Source organism: Mesoplodon densirostris, chromosome X, assembly GCF_025265405.1.
Source record: "Mesoplodon densirostris isolate mMesDen1 chromosome X, mMesDen1 primary haplotype, whole genome shotgun sequence".
Taxonomy (NCBI): Eukaryota; Metazoa; Chordata; class Mammalia; order Artiodactyla; family Ziphiidae; genus Mesoplodon; species Mesoplodon densirostris.
The window spans coordinates 128,086,770-128,112,682 of NC_082681.1; the positions used below are offsets into that span (position 1 = coordinate 128,086,770).

Consider the following 25,913-nt stretch of genomic DNA (forward strand, 5'->3'; position numbering starts at 1 on the left):
TAGCCTCCTTTGTGTTGCAACTGGCACAAGATCAGAGCCACGCTTGTGAGATTCGTTAGCCAAGGTGGTGCTGGGGATCCAGAACTATCCACATTAGAAGAAAGAGAATTAGAGTGACTGAGCACCCTGGCATGCCCAGGACTGCAGGCTTTCCTGGGATGCAAGACTTCCAGAGGTAGCACTGAGAAAGTCCCCTGCAAGCCCAAACAAGTTGTTCACCTGATGGAGAAGGAACCATCTTTGCCACATTAGGACCACAGCCTTCAGTTAGTGTAGTCCAACTAAATCTAGCATAGAGGTCATGGCCTGTTACAACTGCTGGGGACTTTAGCAATCATCTACCCCCTTTTTCATGAAGATACTCAGACTCAGAGTGGTATAGACATTTTCCCCAGGTCACACAGCTTGCTGGTAGGATATCAGGAACCAGACCCTAGATCGCCACAGTTCCAGTTTAGGGCACTTTCCACTGCATTGTTTTTTGCTTTGCCAGTCTCTTTCTATTGCTCCTGCAGAATGAGTTCAGCTGGGTTTTCTTCTGACCACAGGACTTAGCCATTAGAACAGTGAAAACTGCTGTTTGTATTGGGCACTGATTTTTTTTTTCTTTTCTTTTTGCGGTACGCGGGCCTCTCACTGTTGTGGCCTCTCCTGTTGCAGAGCACAGGCTCCGGATGTGCAGGCTCAGCGGCCATGGCTCATGGGCCCAGCCGCTCCGCGGCATGTGGGATCCTCCCAGACTGGGGCATGAACCCGTGTCCCCTGCATCGGCAGGCGGACTCCCAACCACTGCGCCACCAGGGAAGCCCTGGGCACTGCTTTTTTTTAATGTTGGGATAGTGAATGGAATCAGGTTGCTGTGAACAGCCTCAATTGGTCACCATCTCCATTACCACATGTCATCCATTCCTGTCATTTCTACAGCCCAGCAAAGTGTCTTCAACACGCAACCATTTGTCATCACCAAATGCTACCCTTGGTGCAGACGGTCACGTGCCAGGACAACGTACCCCTGGGTGAGTGGATCGTGTTTGTGACTAGCTCACAGGCACGTGGATTAGCATCTAGAAAGTGCATGAAAATCTTGCTTCTTCATACTTAGATTCTTTCAAAGGGAAGAAAGAAGATGCCTGTTCTAAAAACTGAGGTTAATGTACAAAACAATCGGTTCTAAGCTCTTTACAGATATCCTCTCATTTACTCCTCATCACATCCTCTGAGAGAGGTACTATTATCCCATTTCACATACAAGGAAACTGAGGCACAGAGGGTTTAAGCAACTAGCCCAAAGAGGTTTTGTCGTTGTCGTTGTCTTAACTCTAGTAAGTGGTAGAGTCTGTTTCTGAGCATCACGCTCTTTCAAGGGAGAAAACAAGAGCTCAGAGGTGACAGTAGATCAAACCAATCCAGAACGTGGACTTGGAAAGCAAGGGAAAAGGTGGAGGGCTGTGTGCCCGGGGTGCAGGAGATAAACCAATTAGGTGAAGATCTGCAGTGAAAAGGAGCGACTCTGTCAGCTGCTGCATGCAATGTACACAAAGGATAAGGCAGTACGTTTCAGCCTGACTTCCATCTTCATTGGCTATCCTCACTCTAACGTAATAAGTACCACACACCCTGTGCTGTCCTGCTTCAGTCCATGCTGGAGTACAGCCAGTGGTTCTGGAAAATTCTGCCATGAAGTACCATCGGTAACAGCAGTCCCTTCACAAAGCCCTTTCTCACCTCCCCAGCCTCATTCGACCCTCTGAACCTCTGAGTATTGCATCTTCCCCTTGGATGCTTAGCCTGTCCAGCCAGTAGGTCAGGTGGTGGGCTGGATAGGACCTGCCGTATGAAATCAAACACTTCCGAGGAGGTGTGTGTGACAGGATTAATGAGGTGAAACTGTAAAGTTGGCAAAATGATTTTGGTGTTTCCATCTCTCCATTTTCTTCCTCCCTTCTATTACATTTTATCCTGTTTTGTCTTAAAACTGTGATCTTCTCCAGCGAACTTGGTTTTAGTTCTTTATGTTTCACTGGGACTTTTTAAGACAAACTGTTGTCACTCTCAGCATTACCCACACTTTAAAGCTGAGCTTTCCTGGGAGAACCATAATTAGAAGTTTACTTTGTCCAGGACTTCCCTGGTGGTCCAGTGGTTAAGACCCTGCACTTCCACTGCAGGGGGCGCGGGTGCGATCCCTGGTCGGGGAACTAAGATCCCACGTGCTGCACGCACGGTGTGGCCAAAAAGAATTTTTTTACTTTGTCTCCACGAGAGTAACTTAAAGCATCACAGAATAGGTGACAGTTCCTGGTGCTTCTGAAATCAAAGCATGTGAAAAACTTCTATGGGGCCTACATTTAAGTTTGGTCCGTTCCAACCTATGGATATTGAACACGACTACTCTGATGTATAAACACACAGTGCAATCTTCAATTTTATAGGAAACATCTAGAATTCTTACGTGGCCCAGATATTATGCTTTGGGGCAAGGAGAGTGCTCATCAGTTCTTCGGAAACACCTTCGAAGTGGAGAAGAGTTGACTTCAATGAACTTCTGGCTTTTCTGTAACTTTATATGCTGGGCTACAGCCATGATGTAGCAAACACTTCAAGGTACCCATCAAAACACATCAGTCCATCAAAACATATTACTCCACAATGATGATACAAAGTATGAAAGAAAGAAGGAGCATGATTTTATTGAAATGTTTTTAGTACAGTGTTGGAAGATCTTCGAATCCTATATTCTAAACCAATACAAGCACTGCAAATGATGTAGTTCCTCAATCTATCTGACATCATATCTACCAAAGGAAACTTATAATACGAATCTCTTTAAGTTGGTTAATGTCATTTAAGTTGGAAACTGAGCAACTTTGGTATGTTCGTATTTCTCTGGCTCCCCTTTTTGGATAGATGTACGCCAAGTCAACCGCCATGCAGCAGAGTCAGACAGGACCAATGTATTTGGTGGTTTCACTGAAATGTTTCCACATAAGCAGCAAGGGACGCACAAGTTCTGGGATTAAGCTGCTCTCAAGGCTGTCTTCATCATCTTTTTTGAACTGGACCATCAAATAGTTAAGGGCTACATTGCCACTGCGCAGGGCTACGTCTAGCCTATTTACTTGAAAGATGTACCAGAAGTACTTTAAAATACAAAAGTGGAGATAAATAACCATAGAAACAATCAGTTCTTAATTCAGAGAATGACAATACCGATTTTTATGTCTTTATCTGAAGATCATTATTTTAAAACTAGCTCTATGTGTTAGCCTCTTAAATCTTAGATGAAATGACTACCTTTAAATCAACTGGTTTTAGTCATTGTCAACATGTCTACACTGGGATGCGAAGCTGTCTACCTGCGTGCGTTCATAACTACATTTTCATTTCTCTATGCATAGAAATTTCAAGAAATACAGATATCACTCATTTGTCAAAAATAAAAATTACATACATCTAAATAGGCTCTTCACATATCTCGCACCAACTCCTGTCTAGATAACGTCCATCGTATTGCATAGCTGACCTTAACGAGGCTACACTATGATTTTTTTCTCAAAAGCCCTCTTAAGGTACAGCAAAATGCTAGTCTCTGCAATGACTAACATGATACTTTTAAACTTTGATTCACCCTCTGCTGTAGTGAAGTTTGAAATCTTAAAGACTGCTATTCAGGTCTGTTAACAACTTAAACAGATTTCATTTTTCCACCCACAGAATTTAGATCAGAGACGTTCTTCTCTTCAAGTTTTGAGATTTAGCACAAGGAGATTGTTATTTATTATTCCTGGGCTTTGTCTGCGCGGGCACATTTTCTTCTTTGGGGGTGGAAGCACTCAGTTGGTTGTCCACCAACGCGCACTTAGGAAAATTCAGAGTCGATGCCTGCCGCCTGCCACCGGAGGTGGGGGCCCTCACTCAGGAGTCGTCAAAAGCCACCTGTGGATAAAGCTATCTTCCCTCCACTATCGCTCCTGGGCCACCATTTGAACATTGACTTCATGGAGCAACTAATGTTTCCTTATTTGTCCTTTTTTTGTAGGCCTTTCTCACCCACACTTTTTATGTAACAGCTTTAGTTACAATAATCTGTTGCCTAGGAGGTTTGCTACTTGTGATGACAAAAGGCAAAAGACCATGAGATCAACACTAAGGAAATAATATTTAAATATGTAGTTGGAGGCACCCACAAACAATTCACCTTTTGCTCATGTCAAAAGCAAAACAGAGATCGGACTAGTAAATGTGAGGGGACTTAGGGAAGAAGTCTTTGTTGTGATGGAAACCCACAACATGAAACTCTTGGAAAAAAGGCAAAGTAAAAGCTAGAGCTAAAAACAGGACATTAAAAAAAACAAGATGGGGGCTTCCCTGGTGGTGCAGTGGTTGAGAGTCCGCCTGCCGATGCAGGGGACACGGGTTCGTGCCCCGGTCCGGGAAGATCCCACATGCCGTGGAGCGGCTGGGCCCGTGAGCCATGGCCGCTGAGCCTGCGCGTCTGGAGCCTGTGCTCCGCGACAGGAGAGGCCACAACAGTGAGAGGCCCGCATACCGCAAAAAAAAAAAAAAAAAAAAAAAACAAGATGGCAGGACATGAGGTGCATCTGGGATGGACACAGCATGAATGTGACAGTGAACTTGCAGACTATCTCAAAACAGTTTCTCAGTCAGCTCTATTGCTGAACATAATTTTGGAATTTTAGAGCAAGGTATTTCAGATAAGTGACAGTTATGATTTTTAGAAGTGGCAATAAAAAAATACTGAACTACATTGCCTCTGATATGTCTAATGTTTACCAGAAATAAACGTGTCAGTGGCCATCTTCAGCTACATAAAATTTGGTCCAAATTAAGCATAATAATCCAAATGGTTTATTGGAAACCTGATCACTAAAACAAATACTCAAAATTCAGGGTATTATAAATTCTCTAAGGTTCACTTAGAAGCAAAAGGCTACTTCTCTACAGGGTTTCACCCAAATGTCCATAAGCATTATCATTTTATATTTACACAGAGGCTGTAATCTGAGCTGACCTTTGGTAACCCTGAAATACATAAACTATGAACTTCCACAATGGAATTATAAACTTGAAAGTCGTGGCCTCAAAGCACTGACAGAACAAAGGAAAAAAAGGTCACCTACCAGAACAGATCACGATAACAAAAACATTTCTCACTTAAAGATCAAATAACCCCTGCCCTCCCCATCAAACTGAAAACAAATGGTCGAGAGCTTTAAGAGGGGGAAAACCAGTGGACCTCGGAGTATACAAAGATCTGATGCTTTTGCATTAATATAACTGCTTAGTCCTAAAGCTAATAAATCAGACAAATGCACGCAAGTCAGAAGCCAGAGCAGGCTTGCTTCCACACCTCACATCCTGGATTTACAGTGGGACGTGGCTGAACAGGTAAGACACAGATTCACCGTTGTGGGTCCTTCGAATCGCCTCGGCCAAGATCATCGAAATGTCAATAACCTAAACACCAATGAAAAGACAGAAAAGAGGAGAGGAAAGTGGGACATCTCAGTCATGTTTAATTGGAAACTTAGAAGCCAGAAAGCCTAGAAACGCTTTCTCCAGCACATAAGATGTGCTACTATCGAACCTCCCCACAGCCATTTCTTCTGAGAGGACAGAGAGTTTTGGGTCTGTCTTCAAATTACAATCCTGTACGGGATCCTGGAAGTGAGGTTTTTCAGTGCAGATACTTCAAAGGCTTTACAGGGCCACTGTTAACCAGAGACATCCTTTACTTTCGGTGTCTGTTGTTTTAAAATTAATTTTACTCAATCATTATGTGGAAGGTTTTTCTCTCTCTTGGTTTCTTTTTTTTTTTTTTTTTTTTTTTTTCTTTTTGCGGTATGTGGGCCTCTCACTGTTGTGGCCTCTCCCGTTGCGGAGCACAGGCTCTGGATGCGCAGGCCCAGCGGCCATGGCTCACAGGCCCAGCCGCTCCGCGGCATATGGGATCCTCCCAGACCGGGGCACGAACCCGCATCCCCTGCATCGGCAGGCGGACTCCCAACCACTGCGCCACCAGGGAGGCCCTCTCTCTTGGTTTCTGAAAACACAGGAACTGTAACGTCTGACAGCACAGCGGTAATCATCTAACTCCGGGGTCAGCATGAGAACAGCCATAGACAATACATAAATGAATGGGCATGGCTGTATTTCAGTAAAACTTTATTTACAAAAACAGATGGTGGGCTGGATTGGGGCCGGGGGCCTTAATTTGCTGACTCTCAACTACTGAGAATCAGACATGAAAATCTAAGGCATATTAGCTATTTTGACCATTTTCTAATGAATCTCCTGGTGCCGAATGAACTGTGTTGCTCTCCGATGGATGAGAAATCACGAAGCGGATCACTCTGATCCATCTTCATGCTCTAATGATGGGCACGGAGGCTTCCAGCAATGAAAGGACTTGCCAAGGTTCACCAAGACATAGAGGCAAAACGAGGACTCAAACCCCTTCAACTTATTTCAGGCCAGTTGGTGTAAAGTGATCATTGTCAACTCTCTGGGGGCCTCCCAAGTCAGGAGGGCTAGGAGGAGTAAAGCTCGGAGACCCCTGGCACAGCCAAGCTGCGTCTTTGTTTTCCTCCCCCATTTAAAAAACCTGTGGCAAAATACATGTACCTCAAAAGATGCCATTTTAACCATGTTTAAGTACAGAACTCAGTGGCATTAATTACATTCCCAGTGGTGTGTAACCATTTCCCAAACTTTTTCATCATCCCAAACAGAAACCCTGCACCATTAAACACCCCGCTCCTGGTAACCACCACTCTACTTCCCCTTTCTATGAACCTGACTACTCTAGAGCCCTCAGCTAAGTGGAATCTAGTTTACATATCACACAATATTTGTCTTTTGGTGACTGGTTTCTTTCACTTAGCATACCGCTTTCAAGGTTCATCGATGTTGTTGCATGATCAAAATCTACTTCCTTTTTAAGGCTGAGGAATATTTCATCGTATGAAGAGGCCACACTTCGGTTAACCATTCAACCGTCGGTGGACATTTGGTCATTTCTACCTTTTGGCTACTGTGAATAAGGCCTGCTGTGAATGTTCGTGCATAACGTTTTGTTTGAACAGCCATTTTCAGACTTGGTCCACCTAGAGGTGGACCAGGGGTCATGTGGTAACTCTGTTTAGCTTTAGCACAGCCTGTTTCTTAATGTTCTTTACTTTGGCTTTGTTCACTTACTATTTATAACTTTGACCTCTGCTGGCCCCAGCCTTTCCCAGACATCTAACATGTATCATACCTTCCCATTACGGGAAGCTACAACCTCTACTGACATCTGCTTAGCAAGTGGTCACACACACAAGATGCTAGTTGCCTCCCTGCTTGGCTCTGCCTGCAGTGTAGCCAGTACCTGAATCTTGGAGCAGTGTTTCATTTTGTCCTCTTGGGGAATAGTGTTTGTCACAACAACAGCCTCAAAGGCAGCATTATTTATTCTGGAAATAGCTGGCCCAGAGAAGATCCCATGGGTAAGGATAGCATAAACTTTGGTGGCTCCGGCTGAGAGTAGCCTATAAAATAAAAGAGAAAAAAATTAAGGGCACACAAATATCCTTGAAACATTCTCCCCTTAGTGTGAATTTAAAAGCAATAGTGTGTTCCATAAAGGAAAACAGGAAACCAATTTCACTCACGTTTATCAGTCTAAAACAGGATCTTTTAAGGTATGTGCCGGCCAAACACTTTACATTCCCTTAAATCAGGGATTATCCGTCTTGACGTTGGGCCCAGATAATTCTTTGCTGTGCAGCACATCCCTGGCCTCTACCCAACAGCAACACCCCTCCCCTCAGTTGTCACAACCAAAAATGTCTCCAGATATTGTCAAATGTCTCCCAGGGAACAAAACTGCCCAGGTTTAAAAGAGTAAAGCCAAAATGTCACCATGTTGCCATACAATCAATACACAAAACTGAGGTATTATACACTCTTTGTTTTGTTCTGTCTTGGAAACCTGCTGTGCATTCTACCCTCCCAGCACATCTCAAGTCAGACGGGCCACAGTCCATGCGTTCTGCAGCCATGCAGAGCTGGGTGGTGGCTCCCACGTGGGACAGCCCAGCTCTAAGTCCCTGGAAGCCAACGGCTGAGAAGGCTGAAGGCGAGCCAAGGAAGCGAGGGCCTGAAGAGGCCGAAAGACTGTCTTTTTCCTCCTGTGCTCAGTTTCAGGAGAAGCACCTTCTCTGAACTTTTTAAAAAATACACTGAAGGGCTTCCCTGGTGGCACAGTGGTTGAGAGTCCGCCTGCCGATGCAGGGCACACGGGTTCATGCCCCGGTCCGGGAAGATCCCACATGCCGCGGAGCGGCTGGGCCCGTGAGCCATGGCCGCTGAGCCTGCGCGTCCGGAGCCTGTGCTCCGCAACGGGAGAGGCCACAGCAGTGAGAGGCCCGCGTACCACAAAAAAAAAAAAAAATACACTGAAAGTTCAACCTTGAAAATGAAAACCAGGCCATAAAGGACCACAGTTTTTTCCCTACCAAGAAAAAAAAAATAGGCCTAGAACTGACTTTGGTGTGAAAAACTACTACTAAGCTATCAGTAATGATTAGGAAAAGTGAGCCTAGACATGCTTCCTTTCTTAAGGAGACGCCCTAACACTCCCCTCAGTGGTCCCAAACCATATGCTCATACTTGTCCGCAGCATGGCAGATGGTGCCACATGTGTCGGCCATGTCGTCCACAAGGATGGCCACGCGGTCCTTCACGTCGCCCACCAGCACCATCCGGTCCACTTCATTTGCCTTCTTCCTCTCCTTGTGAATCAAGGCAAATTCCACATTCAACCTGTCTGCGATTGACGTGACCCTGCTCAAAGACACAGGCAGACACAGACTTAGAGAACAAGCTTATGGTTAACAGGGGGAGGGTGGTGGGAGGATAGATTGGGAGGTTGGGATTGACATGTCCACGCTGCTATATTTCAAACAGATAACCAACAAGGACCTATGTATAGCACAGGGAACTCTGTTCAATATTATGTAACAACCTAGATGGGAGAAGAATTTGAAAAAAGAATAGATACATGTATATGTATAACTGAATCGCTTCGCTGTACGCCTGAAACACAACATTGTTAACCAACTATACTCCAATATAAAATTAAAAGTTAAAAAATATATCTAGGGAAAAAATTAGACTAATTCTGAAAATGTATTCCCAGAATTATATTAAAAAACTCTAGATTCATTAAAAAAAAAGACACAGACAGATACATCAAACACTGTCAATACAAAACAAATTGTGTTCTTCATAGCTGTATTTTAGGACGGTCGTGACCAGCCATACTCAAGATAATGCAAGAATCAGGCCTCCCTTGCAAAGCCAGGCCTGGTCTGGGATATGTATTAAGCAACGCAAGGGGAGAAACATGCTACGATGTGGCCCTGCGTTTGTGGCAGCTGGGGGAGAAAGCCAGGGCGCCTTGACCATGGGCTAAACTCCTGGCTAAGAAGCCGACACTCAACAGGTTAGTGTTCGTGGGCGCCCTTTAAAGTCAGGGGCACAACTGAAAGCAAGTTATTTAGGAACTACTAGCGGCTCAGCGTGGGGAGCAGCCAGCGGGGACAAAGTCCTGGTGAGCGCAGCCATGTAACCTGTACGCTTAGGACAAGGGGCTTCACGGGACTCGAGGCCTCTGGAGATGGAAATCACAGTCCAGGCCTCTGCCCAACTAGGGCGAATGCTCAAAAGTCATCAGCTCTGAAAGGCCTGAACGGACAAAAGGAGAAGGTGGCAGGCCAGGCTTGCTAGTGAGCCTGGAACATTCCAGATTTTTCCTGTGAAGAATAGATTTCAATGATGAAACAGTGCAAAAATAACGTCATAGATATAAGGTGACATGAAGATTTTCCCGTTTCACTTTTTGAAATGATGGTCACTCCTGATGCAATTCAGCTGAAAAACTTTTTATTGAGGGACCAAAACATATACACTCACACACCCTAATTTAGTATGCAGTGACTGGAGGATGCAACCTCTAGACGCTTTTGAAGTCCTGGTCCCATTCCCTGTGTCCTGATCAGCTGGCAACCAAGAGCGGCGCACCATGCATGCTCTGATCAAGCCGAGTGTGGCCAAGTTGCTGAGAGGAACCCACTTTCTGGGGCCAAGAGGGCAGCATGAAGGGGGCTGTGTACCACAGGTGACCCCTGCTTGTTTCTGAGAACATTCAACAACCAGTATTTTTTTAAATTGTGGCATATATATATATATATATATATATATATATATAGAATTTGAATGCTGACCAAAATTTTACCCCATAATCTCCCTACAGTATAGACTACTATCTATATGCCAATTTCATAAAAGATAAGCCATTTAAACTCCCATTAAGGAAAGCTAGTTTCTCAGAACACAAGACAGGTTTTCCCAAGAAAAGACTCTTGAACACCTTATGTATGTGCGTATATATTAAAATTCTGTTTATTTGTAAGGACCAGGAAGATCTCGGTGCGGTGGGGAAGCGCCACCATTTGGGGCTGAAGTTTGAAGCAACTCGAGTCCAAGCATAGCCTGCATTCTGCCATGTGATCCGCTCTCCTAAGCCCGTGCACACACACACCAGCAGGGGGCGCGGAGGCCTGCGTGGGAAAGAAGCTGAGCTATGCGGTTTTGGGGGGTGGGGACAGGCGTGGAACATGAGTGGGGGAGCTCCAGCCACTTCAGGTACCCAATGGCAACATCAGAAGCAGAGAATAAAGGAAAATATCCCAGCAAAAAGCCCCCTGGGTTGCGAGAACATTCCTATTTCTCCACAGGTTCCAAGTCTTCTTTTCCTGGTGTATAACTGAGACTTAATACCTATTCCTAACATACGATGTTGAGACAGTGTATCATATAGAAATCTTGGGTGGAAAAAGCTAGGACAAAAATAATACATAGTTTGATTTCCATTTCTTCTGGATACACTATTACATTCTCTTTAAAAGAGAAAAAAGTCAAATCTGAATTATTTAGTTTCACCAACTTCCCAGACCAGTTTTACATTAATATTGACTATCTCAACAGTGGTGTGTTTCCTAAGGTTTATTTTTTTCTACCCACAAGTGACCTCTTGTGGCGATATTAAGTTTTCTGGAGACACTAAGTTGTAACTGGAACAAAACAACCCTCAAAGTTTTTTCTACAAGTTCCAATTTGTCAGATAGATATCTATTTTTCTTGGTGAAACACGACTTCTTGCATCAAACAAAGAAGCCACAGATAACGTCAACTGTACGTATCATGTGTTACCTGCGAGGCTACTTTGACGCTTGGGGAACAGGTTATGCCAGGATATGAGGATGACAAGGATGTGTAGCAAAAACTGGGGAGGAATGGAGGTGACAAAGAATCTGAAATGCACGCCCCTAAAACGCTTGCCTTTCCCGGCAGAGAGGGAGCAGGGGTGATCGGAGCGGAACTCCTCTGACGGGGATCTGAACAAAAACAGCACCTTGCTGCTGGCCATTTCCTCTGGCTAGCTGACTCTGCATTTTTAAAGCAGGAGTTGGCAAGTAGATGGGGGAACCGGGTATATAATAAAAGATGGTATTTCAAATCAATGTGAGAAAAATTGATTACTGAATAGTTTTGGGGACAATTCAGATAGCTGGGGACAGGGGGAGGTGAATTCTTAATTCACTCTTTATTCCAAAACAAATTTCAGATGGAAGAAAAATCAAAACATTAAAATGGAAAAAAGCAACCCTTAAAACATGAAATCATGGGAGAAGAAAAATGTTAAGGGTGATGCTTCATAAACCCAGAAGCCATGATGTAAAACAGAGATAAATGTGAGTACATAAGAATGTTTTAAAAGTCATGCAGAGAAGAAAAATACAAAAAGGGAAGAAGTGAAAAACTTGGGGACTTAATTGCTACACACGAGAAGCAAAGATGTCACTTCCTGCCTGCACAGAACTGCTAACAAGCCAGAGGAAGAGGCCTCCAGCTGACAGAACATGCAAAAGGTATGAACAAAATATAAACGTGCTAGAAGGAGCGCTCAACCTTAAGCACGCAACTGGAATTTACAGGAGGAGATGCCATGTATCACTCAGACAATCTGTAAAGTAAAAGAAGTCCAATCGGGCTTCCCTGATGGCGCAGTGGTTGAGAGTCCGCCTGCTGATGCAGGAGACACGGGTTCGTGGCCCGGTCCGGGAAGATCCCACATGCCACGGAGTGGCTAGGCCCGTGAGCCATGGCCACTGAGCCTGCGCGTCCGGAGCCTGTGCTCCACAATGGGAGAGGCCACAACAGTGAGAGGCCCACATACCACAAAAAAAAAAAAAAAAAAAAAAAAAAAAAAGAAGTCCGATCACCTGCTGTGTCAGCAAGCCCGTGTACAAAGTCACTGGCATCCATACTTGGAAATGTCAACTGGTCTATCTTCTTTTTTTTTTAATTGAAGTATAGTTGATTTACAATGTTGTGTTAGCTTCTGGTGTACAGCAAAGTGATTCAGTTATACATATATATATTTATATATTTTTTCAGATTTTTTTCCATTATGGTTTATTACAAGATACTGAATATAGTTTCCTCTGCTATACAGTAGATCCTTGTTGTTTATCTCTTTTTTTTTTTTTTTTTTTTTTTTTTTTTGCAGAAAATATTTTTTTTTTATTTTACAAATTTAATCAGTTATACATACACATATGTTCCCATATCCCTTCCATTTTGCGTCTCCCTCCCACCCTCCCTATCCCACCCCTCCAGGCGGTCACAAAGAACCAAGCTGATCTCCCTGTGCTATGCGGCTGCTTCCCACTATATCTCTTTTATATATAGTAGTTTTATCTGCTAATCCCAATGGTCTATCTTTTTTTTTAATACTTGAATTTTGAGTTCATATATTTTTAAAATTTATTTATTTATTCATTTATTTAATTTTTGGCTGCATTGGGTCTTTGCTGCTGCACGCGGGCTTTCTCTAGCTGCAGCGAGTGGGGGCCACTCCCCGCCGCGGTGTGCAGGCTTCTCATTGCAGTGGCCTCTCCTGCTGCAGAGCACAGGCTCCAGGTGCGCGGGCTTCAGCAGTTGTGGCTCGCGGGCTCCAGAGCGCAGGCTCAGCAGTTGTGGTGCACGGGCCCAGTCGCTCCACGGCATGTGGGATCCTCCCGGACCAGGGCTCGAACCTGTGTCCCCTGCACTGGCAGGCAGACCCCCAACCACTGCGCCACCAGGGAAACCTATCTTCTTTCAAAGACCAAATTTTGACCCTGTCCATCAAAACCTAAATAGCTCATGCCCCTGGACTTGGCAACAGCAGTTCTAGGAACGCATCCTACTTGTACAAGTATATGAAATGTGAAAGTGAGTGTCGTGCTGCAGGAATGTGCCTAAGAACATAAACAACAGCACCTACTAAAGAGGAACGAGAAACTGGTTAAAGGAATCACTACATCCGCACCCAAGGGCCTATCACCCAGCTGCGAAAACCAAGAAAGCAGACCTACTGCACACCTGGGGAACTGTTGCTAAGGTGGAACACGCTTTTAAAAAAAACAGCGGGCTTCCCTGGTGGCGCAGTGGTTGAGAGTCCGCCTGCCGATGCAGGGGATACGGGTTCGTGCCCCGGTCCGGGAAGATCCCACATGCCACGGAGCAGCTGGGCCCGTGAGCCATGGCTGCTGAGCCTGAGCATCCAGAGCCTGTGCTCCGCAACGGGAGAGGCCACAACAGTGAGAGGCCCGCGTACCACAAAAAAAATAAAATAAAAAAAAATAAAATAAATAAAAAAAAATTTAAAAAACACAGCAAATAAGTATGTGCAGCATATTATCATCTGTGTGAAATAAAAAGGGGGGGGTATATGTTTGGAAAGCATAATTCTGACTTTGGGAAGAACAGAGGCCCCTCAAGAAGGAAATGGGAGACATCACCCTACATATAAAAAATAGGATTGCGGGCTTCCCTGGTGGCGCAGTGGTTGAGAGTCCGCCTGCCGATGCAGGGGATACGGGTTCGTGCCCCGGTCCGGGAGGATCCCACGTGCCACGGAGCGGCTGGGCCCGTGAGCCATGGCTGCTGAGCCTGCGCGTCCAGAGCCTGTGCTCCGCAACGGGAGAGGCCACAATGGTGAGAGGTCCGCGTACCGCAAAAAAAAATAAATAAAAAAAATAGGGTTGGGATGGGAAAAGACAAGGCCACACAAGTTTGTAGAATCTATTATTCTTTTGGCTTGGTAGCTATCAAACTAAGTTGTTCTGGTCAAAAAAAGAAATATGCCTGACATGAAAGCCACTTATTTTATGATCCATCCATATGAACCACCCAGGGAGACAATTCCCTAGACACAATGGAGATTAGTCGTGGCCACAGGCTGGAGGGAGAGGGAGTGCGGAGTGACTGCAAATGTTCTAGAATTAGACAGTGGTGACAGATGCCTAACTCTGAATACACAAAAACCACTGACCTGCGCACTTTAAATGGATGAATTGGAGGTATGTGAATTACATCTCAATAAAGCTGTTACTGAAAACAAGTTTCATCTTAGGCTCCCTCTCAACCCACTTGTTCACCTCTAACCTTCGAGCAGGCCAGTGCATTCGCCTGCAGATTCCATTGTGGGACTTCAGGAAGTTTCCAAGTAACCGCAAGCATTTCCAAGAGAAATTACTCCAAAATGTTGCTCACATTCCCCTGTTGTCTTTTTTTTTTTTTTTTTTTTATAAGGGGGAGATTTTTCTTTTTTTTTTTTTTTTTTAGATGTTGGGGGTAGGAGTTTATTAATTAATTAATTTATTTTTGCTGTGTTGGGTCTTCGTTTCTGTGCGAGGGCTTCCCCCAGCTGTGGCAAGTGGGGACCACTCCTCATCGCGGTGCGCAGGCCTCTCACTATCGCGGCCTCTCCTGTTGCGGAGCACAAGCTCCAGACGCGCAGGCTCAGCAGTTGTGGCTCACGGGCCCAGTTGCTCTGCGGCATGTGGGATCCTCCCAGACCAGGGCTCGAACCCGTGTCCCCTGCATCGGCAGGCAGACTCTCAACCACTGCGCCACCAGGGAAGCCCCTCCCCTGTTGTCTTAAGCAGACAACACTCAGGGTAGCTTGCACCCGAAGGGGAGCTTTTAAGTTCGATTCTAGGTCCTTAGCTTGGCCGTGGAAGGGATGAGGGATGGGCATTTGCATTTTAAAGATGTCCCCAAGCTTGATGGTCACCACTCTCTCGTGGCAGGTTTATTAGCATGCACAGACTTACGAGCTTCCTTGCTTTCTCACAGGTCTGGTGGACGGAGCTCTCTTTCACCTCTCCCTCCCTGAAGGAGGCCCCTGCCGTGGCGTTAAAACTTCATTCCGCTCTTTTCCCCCCCAGAGAGCAGCTGCGCAGTTCTACAAGGTGACTCTGACTCACCGAGTCTCGGAGCACAGTAAAGCACTCTGCATCGGCGTTGCATCACCTTCACCCCATCCTCAACTGTCTGTACTGACTGCTCTCTAATTCCTTGAGCCTCTGTAAAGCCCTCTGGATTTGCTACTCAGTACCATTATTTATGCCATTCAGTGCACCTGCGCTCTGATGCTTTTAGTGCCATGTCAATTTCCGTCCAACATCCTCCTTTTACAGCCTAGCAACTGTCCTGTGAGCCCACGGGGCCGGCTGCCCGCCGCCCTGTTATCTGCAGGCGCTGGCTCTCGGTGGGCTGCGCCCCCTTGGCTTCCTAACTGGGATGGTCAGGCACAATGACGTGGTCTTCAGCGGGGAGCGCTTACTGAACAGCTGGGCTTGTGGAATTCTCCCTTGACCGTGGCTCTGTGGCCTGGGGTCAATTTTCCCAGCATTGGGAAAGACTGGCTTTCCTCCCCAGGCTGCAGGGAGGGGTCTCCCTGCCATCTGCCTTCTCTCTGGAGGCCCCCATGAAGGCATTAGCCTCTCCCAAGCCACCCGCCTATTCCTGGATCTAACACCCATACCCCACGCCACCCCAAGCGCGGCTGTCAGCCTTCTTTATTTCTTGGCCACAGTCATTTCCCTTTCTTTCTGGCTGCTCTGCAGACATGCATTTTAAAATTGTTCTATTTTGGCTTCCATTTCTAAATGTTTGTAGTAAGAAGAACTAGCTTGGTCAATCGTGGTGTTAAGTAAAAGCCTTATTTTCCAATTAGGCTCATTGCTTTTATAATCAGAAATGAAAACTTAAAAAACTCAAAACAGGGCTTCCCTGGTGGCGCAGTGGTTGAGAGTCCGCCTGCCGATGCAGGGGACACGGGTTCGTGCCCCCGTCCGGGAGGATCCCACATGCCGCGGAGCAGCTGGGCCCGTGAGCCATGGCCGCTGGGCCTGTGCGTCCGGAGCCTGAGCTCCGCAATGGGAGAGGCCCCAGCAGTGAGAGACCCACGTACCGCAAAAAACCCCACAAAAACCTCAAAACATTCTTTGCTGAAACCAAATGTCTGTGTGTATTTTTTTTTTCTTTCATGAGAGAATAAAATGTTAAAGATGACAGCTCTCTGCTCTGGAGGTGAAGCCTGTTGGCTACTTACTTGCTCATTTGCAAAATAAACTGTTCAGTAATTTAAGACATGCTTCCTTATCTAACACATACGGAAAGGAAAAAGCAGTCGGCAAACACACAAATCTAAATCTGCCTTGTGCCGCTGGGCCTGTGCAGTACCTTTTGGCGCCCCCGGCGTCAGGTGAAACAATGATGCAGTTTCTCCACTCGGTGATGTTCTCCCGAATCCACTGCAGGACCGCGGGCTCCGCGTACAAGTTATCCACGGGGATATCAAAGAACCCCTAAGGGGAGAAGTGGGTGTCACGTTATTGCGGGGTTTTAAGAAAGATCTTCTCTTTCATGAAATAAAACTTGAATTTTTTATTCAAAAGAAGCCTTTTCAACTGACTCCCCTTTTTTCTTTTCTTTTCTTTTTTTAAACTTCTTTTTTTAAAATTGAAGTATAGGGGGCTTCCCTGGTGGCGCAGTGGTTGAGAGTCCGCCTGCCAGGTTTGTGCCCCGTTCCGGGAAGATCCCACATGCCGCGGAGCGGCTAGGCCCGTGAGCCATGGCTGCTGAGCCTGCGCGTCCGGAGCCTGTGCTCCGCAATGGGAGAGGCCGCAACAGTGAGAGGCCTGCGTACCGCAAAAAAATAATAATAATAAATTTAAAAAAATAAATAAATAAAATAAAATTGAAGTATAGTTGACTGACAAGGTTGTGTTACTTTCAGGTGTCCAGCAAAGTGATTCAGTTATTTATTTATATAAATATATATATATATATATATATATATATATATATATGTATTCTTTTTCAGATTCTTTTCCATTACACAAGATACTGAATATAGTTCCCTGTGCTATACAGTAGGACCTTGTTGTTTACCTACTTTATATATAGTAGTGTGTATCTGTTCATCCCAAGCTCCTAGTTTATCCCTCCCCCAACCTTTCCCCTTTGGTAACCATTTTCTATGTCTGTGCAGACTCCCTTTTCTTAATTCAATCAGAATTAAATCAAAAGACCGATATGTTCCAGAAGCAGATTTCAGTTCAATACGGGGACATGGTCTGCTATCTTCTGATCAGCTCTATCCTAAGGGATAGGAGCATGGTTTTGTAGATCAGTGGGTGAGAGATTTGCTGTTTCTTAAACACCTTATTATAAGCCAAATAAGTCAACATTCACTATATCACAGAGTATGCATAGTGTAATTTGGCCTGTTTGCCAGATTACGGAACTAAGTTATGAAGAGTTTTAAAAAACCTACATTACGACTCTCCCATTCTAATTATTTTCCAGAAGTTGAGATGGAATTATAGAGTTTACTACCAAGAAGCCATTCCCGCTCCTCCAAAAGTGAGTAGAGGGGAGGTGGTGCTGGAGACAGGCGATATCAACATTAAATATATTTCTTTTTTTTTTTTTTTTTTTTTTTTTTTTTTTTTTTCTTTTTGCGGTATGCGGGCCTCTCACTGTTGTGGCCTCTCCCGTTGCGGAGCACAGGCTCCGGATGCGCAGGCCCAGCGGCCATGGCTCACGGGCCCAGCCGCTCCGCGGCATATGGGATCCTCCCAGACCGGGGCACGAACCCGTATCCCCTGCATCGGCAGGCGGACTCTTAACCACTGCGCCACCAGGGAGGCCCAAATATATTTCTAAGTTCAGTAAAAAAGATGAACATCCAAGAGTTGCCATATACAAACTTAAAAACACACGTAGTGTTACCTCCTTCAAAAATTATTTAACTTAACAGGGCGTTAGGATTTAACCACTTGCACTAAGCCCCCACCGTAGCCAAGGACAACAAAGAAAATGCTGGAACCTGGATCTGAGAGGCATGCAGGTCCATGGTGATGATGTGATCCGCCCCAGCGACCGAGAGCATATTGGCCACGAGTTTCGCCGAAATCGGAGCACGACTCTAAAATATAAAGGCACGGATTTTATAACAGGGGAGAGATGGAGACCTCCAGATTTCTCCCACTAAGATTTATAGAAGAAAGAGGAATCACAGATGCTTTCTTACACGTGAAGAAAACTAACATTAATAATTCAAAATTAATACTTCAATAATTTAAACTTAGTAATTTAAGTGATTTCATTATTAATAAAAGTTACAGGTTATAATAGCAAAAGATACCCGTCCCGTTTTATTCACCAAGTATTAATTATTTACATCTACTACTGTGAGACAGTGTGCCTGACACTGGGTATAGAAAACAAATATCAAAGAAGCAAATAATTAAACATAAATACAAGTAACATCACAACTTAAATAATTCCAATCGTGACAACTGTGCAGAATAATAGGTCCCAGGAGAGAGACAGACAGACAGACAAGAGCATGAAGGACATCAAGTTAAAAGACACTGGTTGTCAGAGGCCCCCTCTGAGGAAAGTGCTTTTTAAGGCGAGGCCAGCAGAAGCGGGAGACCAGTGTTGCAGCAAAAGCAGCCCATGTGACGTCACGGAGGCCAAGAGATCACATCCAGGGACGGAACGAATCCTAGCGTGGCTACAGGCAGTGGTCCAGGACAGAGTGTGAGGGCATGCCGGGAGAGAGGCAGGGGCGCATCCTGCAGAGCCCTGAAGGCCAAGGCCAGCCCTTCAAGACGAGTTTCTGCACTACAGCTGGGAGCGAAGGCTGTTACAAATTCGACAAAAACCAGATCCAAGAAAGAACACCTTAAGGTGATGGATAATTTGATATTCAGAGAAGCACATGCAGCGTGACGCTGTATCCTCTCTGAAGGTACCCAACTCCTCCACAGCTTTAGGTTCCACACCGTACACGACGGACAGTAACTCTGTCCACGTCAAAACAATCCAAGAGACTATACAGGCACGATGAGACCTAGGGAAAGAGTTCAGCATTTTGCTGTCAACAGTGTTATTCCTATACACCACGAAAAAGGAAATGTAAGCTGAATAGAAGATTTCATTCACACTTACAATGTCACATGTCAATTATATCTCAAAGCTGAAAAAAAAGATTTCATTCAAAATAGTAACAAATGATCTGTTAAATACACAGACACACAGACACACAGACACACACACACAGTATATTCATGTAAAAACACACAGGAATTATATCACAATGTGAACAGATTATTTTTATTTTTTCTAATAACACCATTCTTTTATAAAAAAGAAACCTATTACTTGATGATAATACACACACCCACACCCCCCCACACACACACATTTTTTCACACACAAAGAATGAGAGGAAACAGCCCAAATGTTACCAGTAGATGTTTCTAGAAAGTGAGATTATGGGGAAACAGTTTTCTAATTTTTTAAAAATTGTTCAACCTGTTCAACTAAGTCACGTTTTCATCGTGTTAGCTCCCCTGCTCTGGTCCACGTTGCCTTTGGGATGAAAAGCCCTCCCACCAGCGCGGCTCTAGCTACTGAGACCTGGTCTGCGCCCACCCCGTCCCTGCGCCTCCAGGAGGGGGCCTCCCCGCAGTGGGGACTGGGCCCGCTTCCTCCCCCTTCCGGAGAACACTCCAAGCCTTGCCATCTCAACCTGCACACCCACCTTACCCTTATTCCGCCCCCATCTCTGCAGACCCAGTGTGTTTGACCCTCCAGATCTGGTTCCAATCTCCAAACTTTAAGGTACTCTTGAGAAATCTAGAGAGAAATGACCTGTCCCTTCTAAAGGGACACAGCATTTGGTCCCCACTATATGGGACCACCTTATGCCGCCTGCTTAAAGACTGACATCAGAAGATATTTTACGTAGGATGCATAATTCACAACTAGACTATGAGTCCCTCAAGGGCAAAGAATTGGTTTTGGAGATTTCCACATCACCTGCAGTCCCAGCCCTGTACCTTGCATACGACAGTTCTTCGATAAATATTTAATAACAGGATCTCTGTAACACCAAGTTTCCGAGGCTTAGTCATTCACCTCACTAACTGTGAGAATTACTTAGTCTAACAAAATTCCAAGATAATTAAAAGAACAAATCGATAGCTGGGAATCTGACTCACAATGCTCATCAATTTGGGGCTCTTTCTCTAAGCTGATAACCTACGACAAGAGTCCTCCGCTCTCCATAGCGTTTTCTCCATGGCGTTGAGCATTTCTTACTTCTGAGAGCTGAAGCACAGGGGTAATTTTTTTTTTCTTTTTACAGGGGTAATTTTTAAATTCATACTTTTTGATCTCCTCCTTCAAACTCTGTTTTCAAAGCTGGTTTTTGGACCGCCTTTCGCAATTTGCCTCAACCCCCAACTGCATCTTGCAGGAAAAATGATTCACAAGTTTCAACTGACTTTATAGCCAAGACAGAGAAAAATTTGTAAGACATTTCGACAAAGGTAGTCAAGGTACAGCAACCGAAAATAAAACGTTCGACTCCCCTAATGAAAAATGGGTAAAGGTCAAATATTTTGTGAGCCAGACCAACCTGGACAAAGACTCTCCAGAGAGTCCAGCTTTTATTTAATGTATCGGCTGCTGCCCTGTTAAAAAGTGTAAACTTCGCAGGCTTTAAAAATTGACAAGATTGTAGAAATTTGTGTCAGCACAACTGTCCTCAATTTTTCCAGTTAAGAAATCAAAAGAAACTATTTGATCACTGAAAACAGAACATAACCTTGAAAATTTGGGGGGAAAAGAAAAAGCTCCAAGTCTTCTATCCCCTCAAAAGTAATTATGTCCAGCTGTGCCCACATCATACGGTTTTTAGCAGGGAAGGAAACTAGCAATTATTGACCACCCACTATAGCAGAGGTCAGGGGACTGGTGCCCATGGGCCAAGACAGCCCATGCTCTGTTTCTTCCCAACCTGTGAGCCAAGAATGGTTTTTAGGCTTTAAAGTGGTTGAAAACCAATCAAAAGCAATATTTTGTGACATTTGAAAAGTATGTGAAATTCATATTTCAATGTCCATAAATAAAGTTTTATTGGAACACAGCCATACCCCTTCATTTACATATTAAATATGGCTGTTTTCACACCAAATGGTGAAGTGGAGCAATTTCAACAGAGTCCCAGTGGTACACAAAGCCTCAACAATCTGACACCTGGTTCTTTTGGGAAAGAGTCTGCCCACTTGTGTGCCAAGCACTTTATAAATAGTACCAAATACCATCCTTAACTTCCAGAGGAGGAAACTAAAGACACAACGGAACAAGACTAAATAATGGCACTAAAGGTCAAACCCAAGTCCACTTGGCTCCGAAGTCTTACCCCAGAGCTCAGACCACTCTGCACCACACTTTTTACAATGAATATGATATTGTCATCTTTTTTCCATGTTAGTATTACATTGTGCTGATGTGTCATCATGAAACCTTCCCTTCACTGTCAGAACTTGCCCCTGGTTTCTTGCACATACAAATAAAAGCAAAAATAACATTTGACAGATGTGCAGCACTTGCTTAAAAACAAGCAGTGAGGTTAAAAATAATTAAACGAGCTTTGAATCTGGTTAAAAGGCTCTAGCTTTTTCTGCGCTTCTTTGCAGGTAACTCTAAATAGATGGACTGCACAGAATTCCATTGTGTCTTAGACGTCATAGACAGTACAGTCCTATGGGAAGGAAAGGACAAGTCTGTGGGGCTCCCCAGGGCTCCTCCAGTGGCTGAGGAGGAGAATTTCTTTCTGAACCCATAGAACAAGTGTGGCCGACGACTTCTCATCACATTCAAACACTACGTGGCCTTTAGCCTACCTAAGTGAAGCCCAAAGCGGGGAGAAGTGTTTTCCCCCATCACCCTGGGTCTCCTCATCACTCGCCCTGGCTGGTACATGAATTACATATAGGCTCAGGCCATTTCTCTTAAGTGCTTACTAAATCCTTTGTTACCCTCACTCCAAAAGTTTCCTGATACAAAGCCAGCCCAGTTAGTCTAAGGAAAGAAATGAAGAGTTAGAAAAGTTATTAGCAGCAATTTAAGAAGTCCAAAAGCACACCTCAAACGATAGACAAAATTAATGATTTCCCTTTCGACCAGCATCGTGAGAGAAACAGTCTCTCTCCTTACTGCAACACGAGTCGGCTTGACTAGAGAGAGGTCAGAAATGATGGTGCCAGAACAATCAACATGTCCTGGCCGCCTCCAAGGTCAGTCCCAAAGAGCCAGGCTACACAAAGGGTGGTCAAGAGTCAGACTCACCTGGGACAGTTGGGTGAACACTTGTTTCCTGGCATCACGACTCACAGAATCCCCTTTCAAGCTCTCAAGTAGCCTGACTTAGATGATAAATGATGTAATAATGACACTATCTCAAAGCTTGAACTGTCCCTAAATACCCACTTATTCACACATCAGTGACCTGTCAAGGCCATCTGGAGTGGGCTGAATGGTGGCCCCAAAGATATCAGGTCCTAACCCCTGGAGCCTGTGTGATTGTTACTTTATTTGGAGAGAGGCCCTTTGCAGATGTGGTTTTGCTAAGGATTCCGAGATGGGGAGATTATCCCAGAGGGCCCTGGATGCTACTGTACGTATCCTTAAAGACAGAGATCCCACAGAGGCAAGAGAAGCCCACGGGAAGATGGAAGCGGAGGTCAGAGGGATACGGCCTCAAGCCAAGCAACGTGGCAGCTGCCAGCAGCTGGAAGAGGCCAGGAAGGATCCTTCCCTAGAGCCTCCAGACGGAGCATGGCCCTGCCGCACCTTGATTTTCAACTTCTGGCCTCCGCAACTATGAGAGAATCCATTTCTGTTGTTTGAAGCCACCCAGTCTATAGTAATTTACTACAGCAGCAATTGGAAACTAACACAGCCCTCTGTGATTCCTTTTTGGCTATCAGCTTTCTCCAACAATAAGGCGCACCATTTCTGAACTCCAGATTCCCTCTGCTGCTACTGGTGCGGTCTCTCAACTGCTATCATGGCCTTGCTTCTGTGCTGCTGACGGTGACCATCTTATCTCTTCCATCAGCGGTTAAGTTCAGAAAGTCGTGGAACTGTCTGATCGGGGTAAAAACGAAAAGCAGCTACCATGTTGTTTCCAAGAAACACACTTACAGCAAAGTGACTAAGGAACAGTGAAAGGAAGGAAAGAAACTGGTACTCAAAATGGCCCCCAAGGGCTTTCCAGGTGGCGCAGTGGTTGAGAGTCCGCCTGCCGATGCAGGGGACACGGGTTCGTGCCCCGGTCCGGGAAGATCCCACATGCCGCGGAGCGGCTGGGCCCGCGAGCCATGGCCGCTGAGCCTGCGCGTCCGGAGCCTGTGCTCCGCAACGGGAGAGGCCACAACGGTGAGAGGCCCGCGTACCGCAAAAAAAAAAAAAAAAAAAAAAAGAGACAGTTGAACAACATGGTTCCAGGGAACAGTTAAGCCCACTGGGGCTTCAGCAGCTCTGGAGGGCTCTTCGTCAGCGTGGTGACAGAGGCCAATGCTGGCAAGTAGAGGCCAGAGGCCAGGAGTGCTATCACATCCCCTGTGTGGGGGAAGGACACCAGCCATGCTGACCACGCTAGTTTCTCTATGCGGCAAAGACTTCATTATGATGAAACATAAGAAACAAAGTTTGAAAGTACCATATTGGAACAAGAGGTAACTGCCGATCAAACACTTGCAAACAAAAGATGCAGGCGTCTCAATAATTGTATCAGTTAAAAAGAAAGTTAGGGTTTGAAAAAAAACAAAAACCAAACCAAAAAACCCAAAAAACAACTTAGGGTTCCAAGTCGTTACACAGTGGGAAAGGGCCAAGTAATAATAAAAGGAGTAATTTACCGAAGAAGAAGCAATGTATCAAATATCTTCGTGCCATGTACAAAAGCTACTAGAAAAAAAAGGAAAATCTGATGACAAATGACAGAATACAGAATTTACTAAACCTCCTGTTACATGGAAGGGAAATGGTAGCCGAATATGAGCTTCTCTATGACACAGACAAGAACGAAGATGCTGAACAAGCCCATGGAAACACACAAATGGGAGGAAGAGCTAAGACAACAGACTACACTGATGGGACAAAAGAAAGAAATTGAAATTTAGCAGCTAAAAACACACATAAAACTTGCAAATCAAGTTTAGAATAAAAGCAGCTCCATAAATGACAAGTGGGAGGTCATATGCTTCACAGGAGCAGGTGGGACCTCAGGTTTGGGCTGCTCACAAGCTAAAGGCAAGTCACAAAGTAACAGACACACACACAACCCCCCGCAACACACACCCCAACATTTCATGGCATGTGGCAATTATCTGAAATTCACAATGTCCATAAATATATGTTTTATGGATTTATGTTATATGGAACTGAAAGGATTCCCGTGGAACCATCTATTCATAAAATACAAGGTGGACAACAGCTTAAGAGCTGTTCCCCATAGAGGGCTGAATGGTATCCCCAAAGCTCACGTCCACCCAGAACCTCAGCCTGTGACTTCATTTGGAAATCGGGTCTTTGAAGATGTAACTAAGGTGAAGATCAAGATGAGGTCATTCTGGATTAGGGCGGGCCCTAAATCCAGTAACTGTCCTTTTATAAAAGACAAAAGGACACACAGAGACACAGGAAGGCAGCCACGTGAAGACAGGCAGACATGGAAATGATGCTACCAGAAGCCAAGGAATGCCAGGAGCCAGCAGAAACAGGAAGAGGCAAAGAAGGCTCCCCCAGGGTCTTCAGAGGGAGTGCAGCCTGCTGGCACCTTGACCTCTGACGTCTGGCCTCCAGGGCTGTGAGAGAGTACATTTCTGGCATTCTAAGTAAGCCTCCCAGTTTGTGGTCATTTGTTTTCGCAGGCCCAGCAAAGTAATACAATCCCCTTTCAAGCTCCCCTCCAACTCCAACTTCTCTGATTTTTCTTAAAGGCAGAGGCCGTATCTTCTTCAGTTTTTCTAGAAACTGACAAAGCCTCCTAAAGTGCTAGTGTTACAAAAAGAATAATTCAACAATATTAACTTCATTCCTCTTGCAAGGTTAAAAAGAGATAATGGTATAAATTAAACTTGGTATCTTGAGATAACTGTAGACTCATATGCAGCTGTAAGAAACAATGCTGAGATGGTGCAACCTTGCCTCAGTTTCTTACGGTAACATTTTGCAAAACTAAGGTAGGATATCACAGCTGGGATCCTGACATGGATACAATCCAGTGGTCTGCTCAGGACTTCCCCCAGTGTTTTATACTCACCAGGGGTGCGTGCGTGCGCGTGTGTGTGTGTCTGTGTGTTTTTAGTTCTATCCACCACCACAAAGGTACACAATAATTTCATCCACTTTCATTATATGTAAAGTATAATAATGTTATATTATAGTAATGGTATTTTCATACCTGCAAAAATACGCTTTATCTGTTTCTATATGTACAAATACTAACGTGATGGCTGGTCCAAAGACAAACCTTTGGTAGAGCCGACCAGAGAAGGCATATTTACTCCATCCTGACAGTAGACAGCAGGCATTTCCCAGGGATTCAGAGGTCCAAAGTGAGAAAGTAAATGTACCGTTAA

At 44.9% G+C, this 25,913-nt stretch overlaps 2 protein-coding genes across 3 annotated transcripts in view; both read right to left on the reverse strand.

Moving 5' to 3' along the window:
- The window catches only part of TLR7 (toll like receptor 7), a 40,015-nt gene extending 34,631 nt beyond the window's left edge, over window positions 1–5,384 (reverse strand). Inside the window, exon 1 of the mRNA XM_060086957.1 lies at window positions 5,372–5,384. The gene's annotated coding sequence lies outside the window, so the exon portion shown is untranslated. The remainder of the gene's footprint in view (window positions 1–5,371) is intronic.
- The window catches only part of PRPS2 (phosphoribosyl pyrophosphate synthetase 2), a 34,570-nt gene that overhangs the window by 2,772 nt on the left and 5,885 nt on the right, over window positions 1–25,913 (reverse strand). Inside the window, exons 3-7 of one of the 2 annotated variants that reach the window (XM_060086958.1) lie at window positions 18,296–18,394; window positions 16,645–16,769; window positions 8,674–8,847; window positions 7,391–7,550; window positions 5,372–5,478 (exon numbers count right to left, since the gene is read on the reverse strand). In XM_060086958.1, coding sequence (XP_059942941.1) covers window positions 5,386–5,478; window positions 7,391–7,550; window positions 8,674–8,847; window positions 16,645–16,769; window positions 18,296–18,394 — 651 coding nt within the window. In that variant the 3' untranslated portion in view covers window positions 5,372–5,385. Of the gene's footprint in view, window positions 1–2,663; window positions 5,479–7,390; window positions 7,551–8,673; window positions 8,848–16,644; window positions 16,770–18,295; window positions 18,395–25,913 lie in introns of those variants that run through there. The other variant, XM_060086959.1, reaches the window with a different exon arrangement.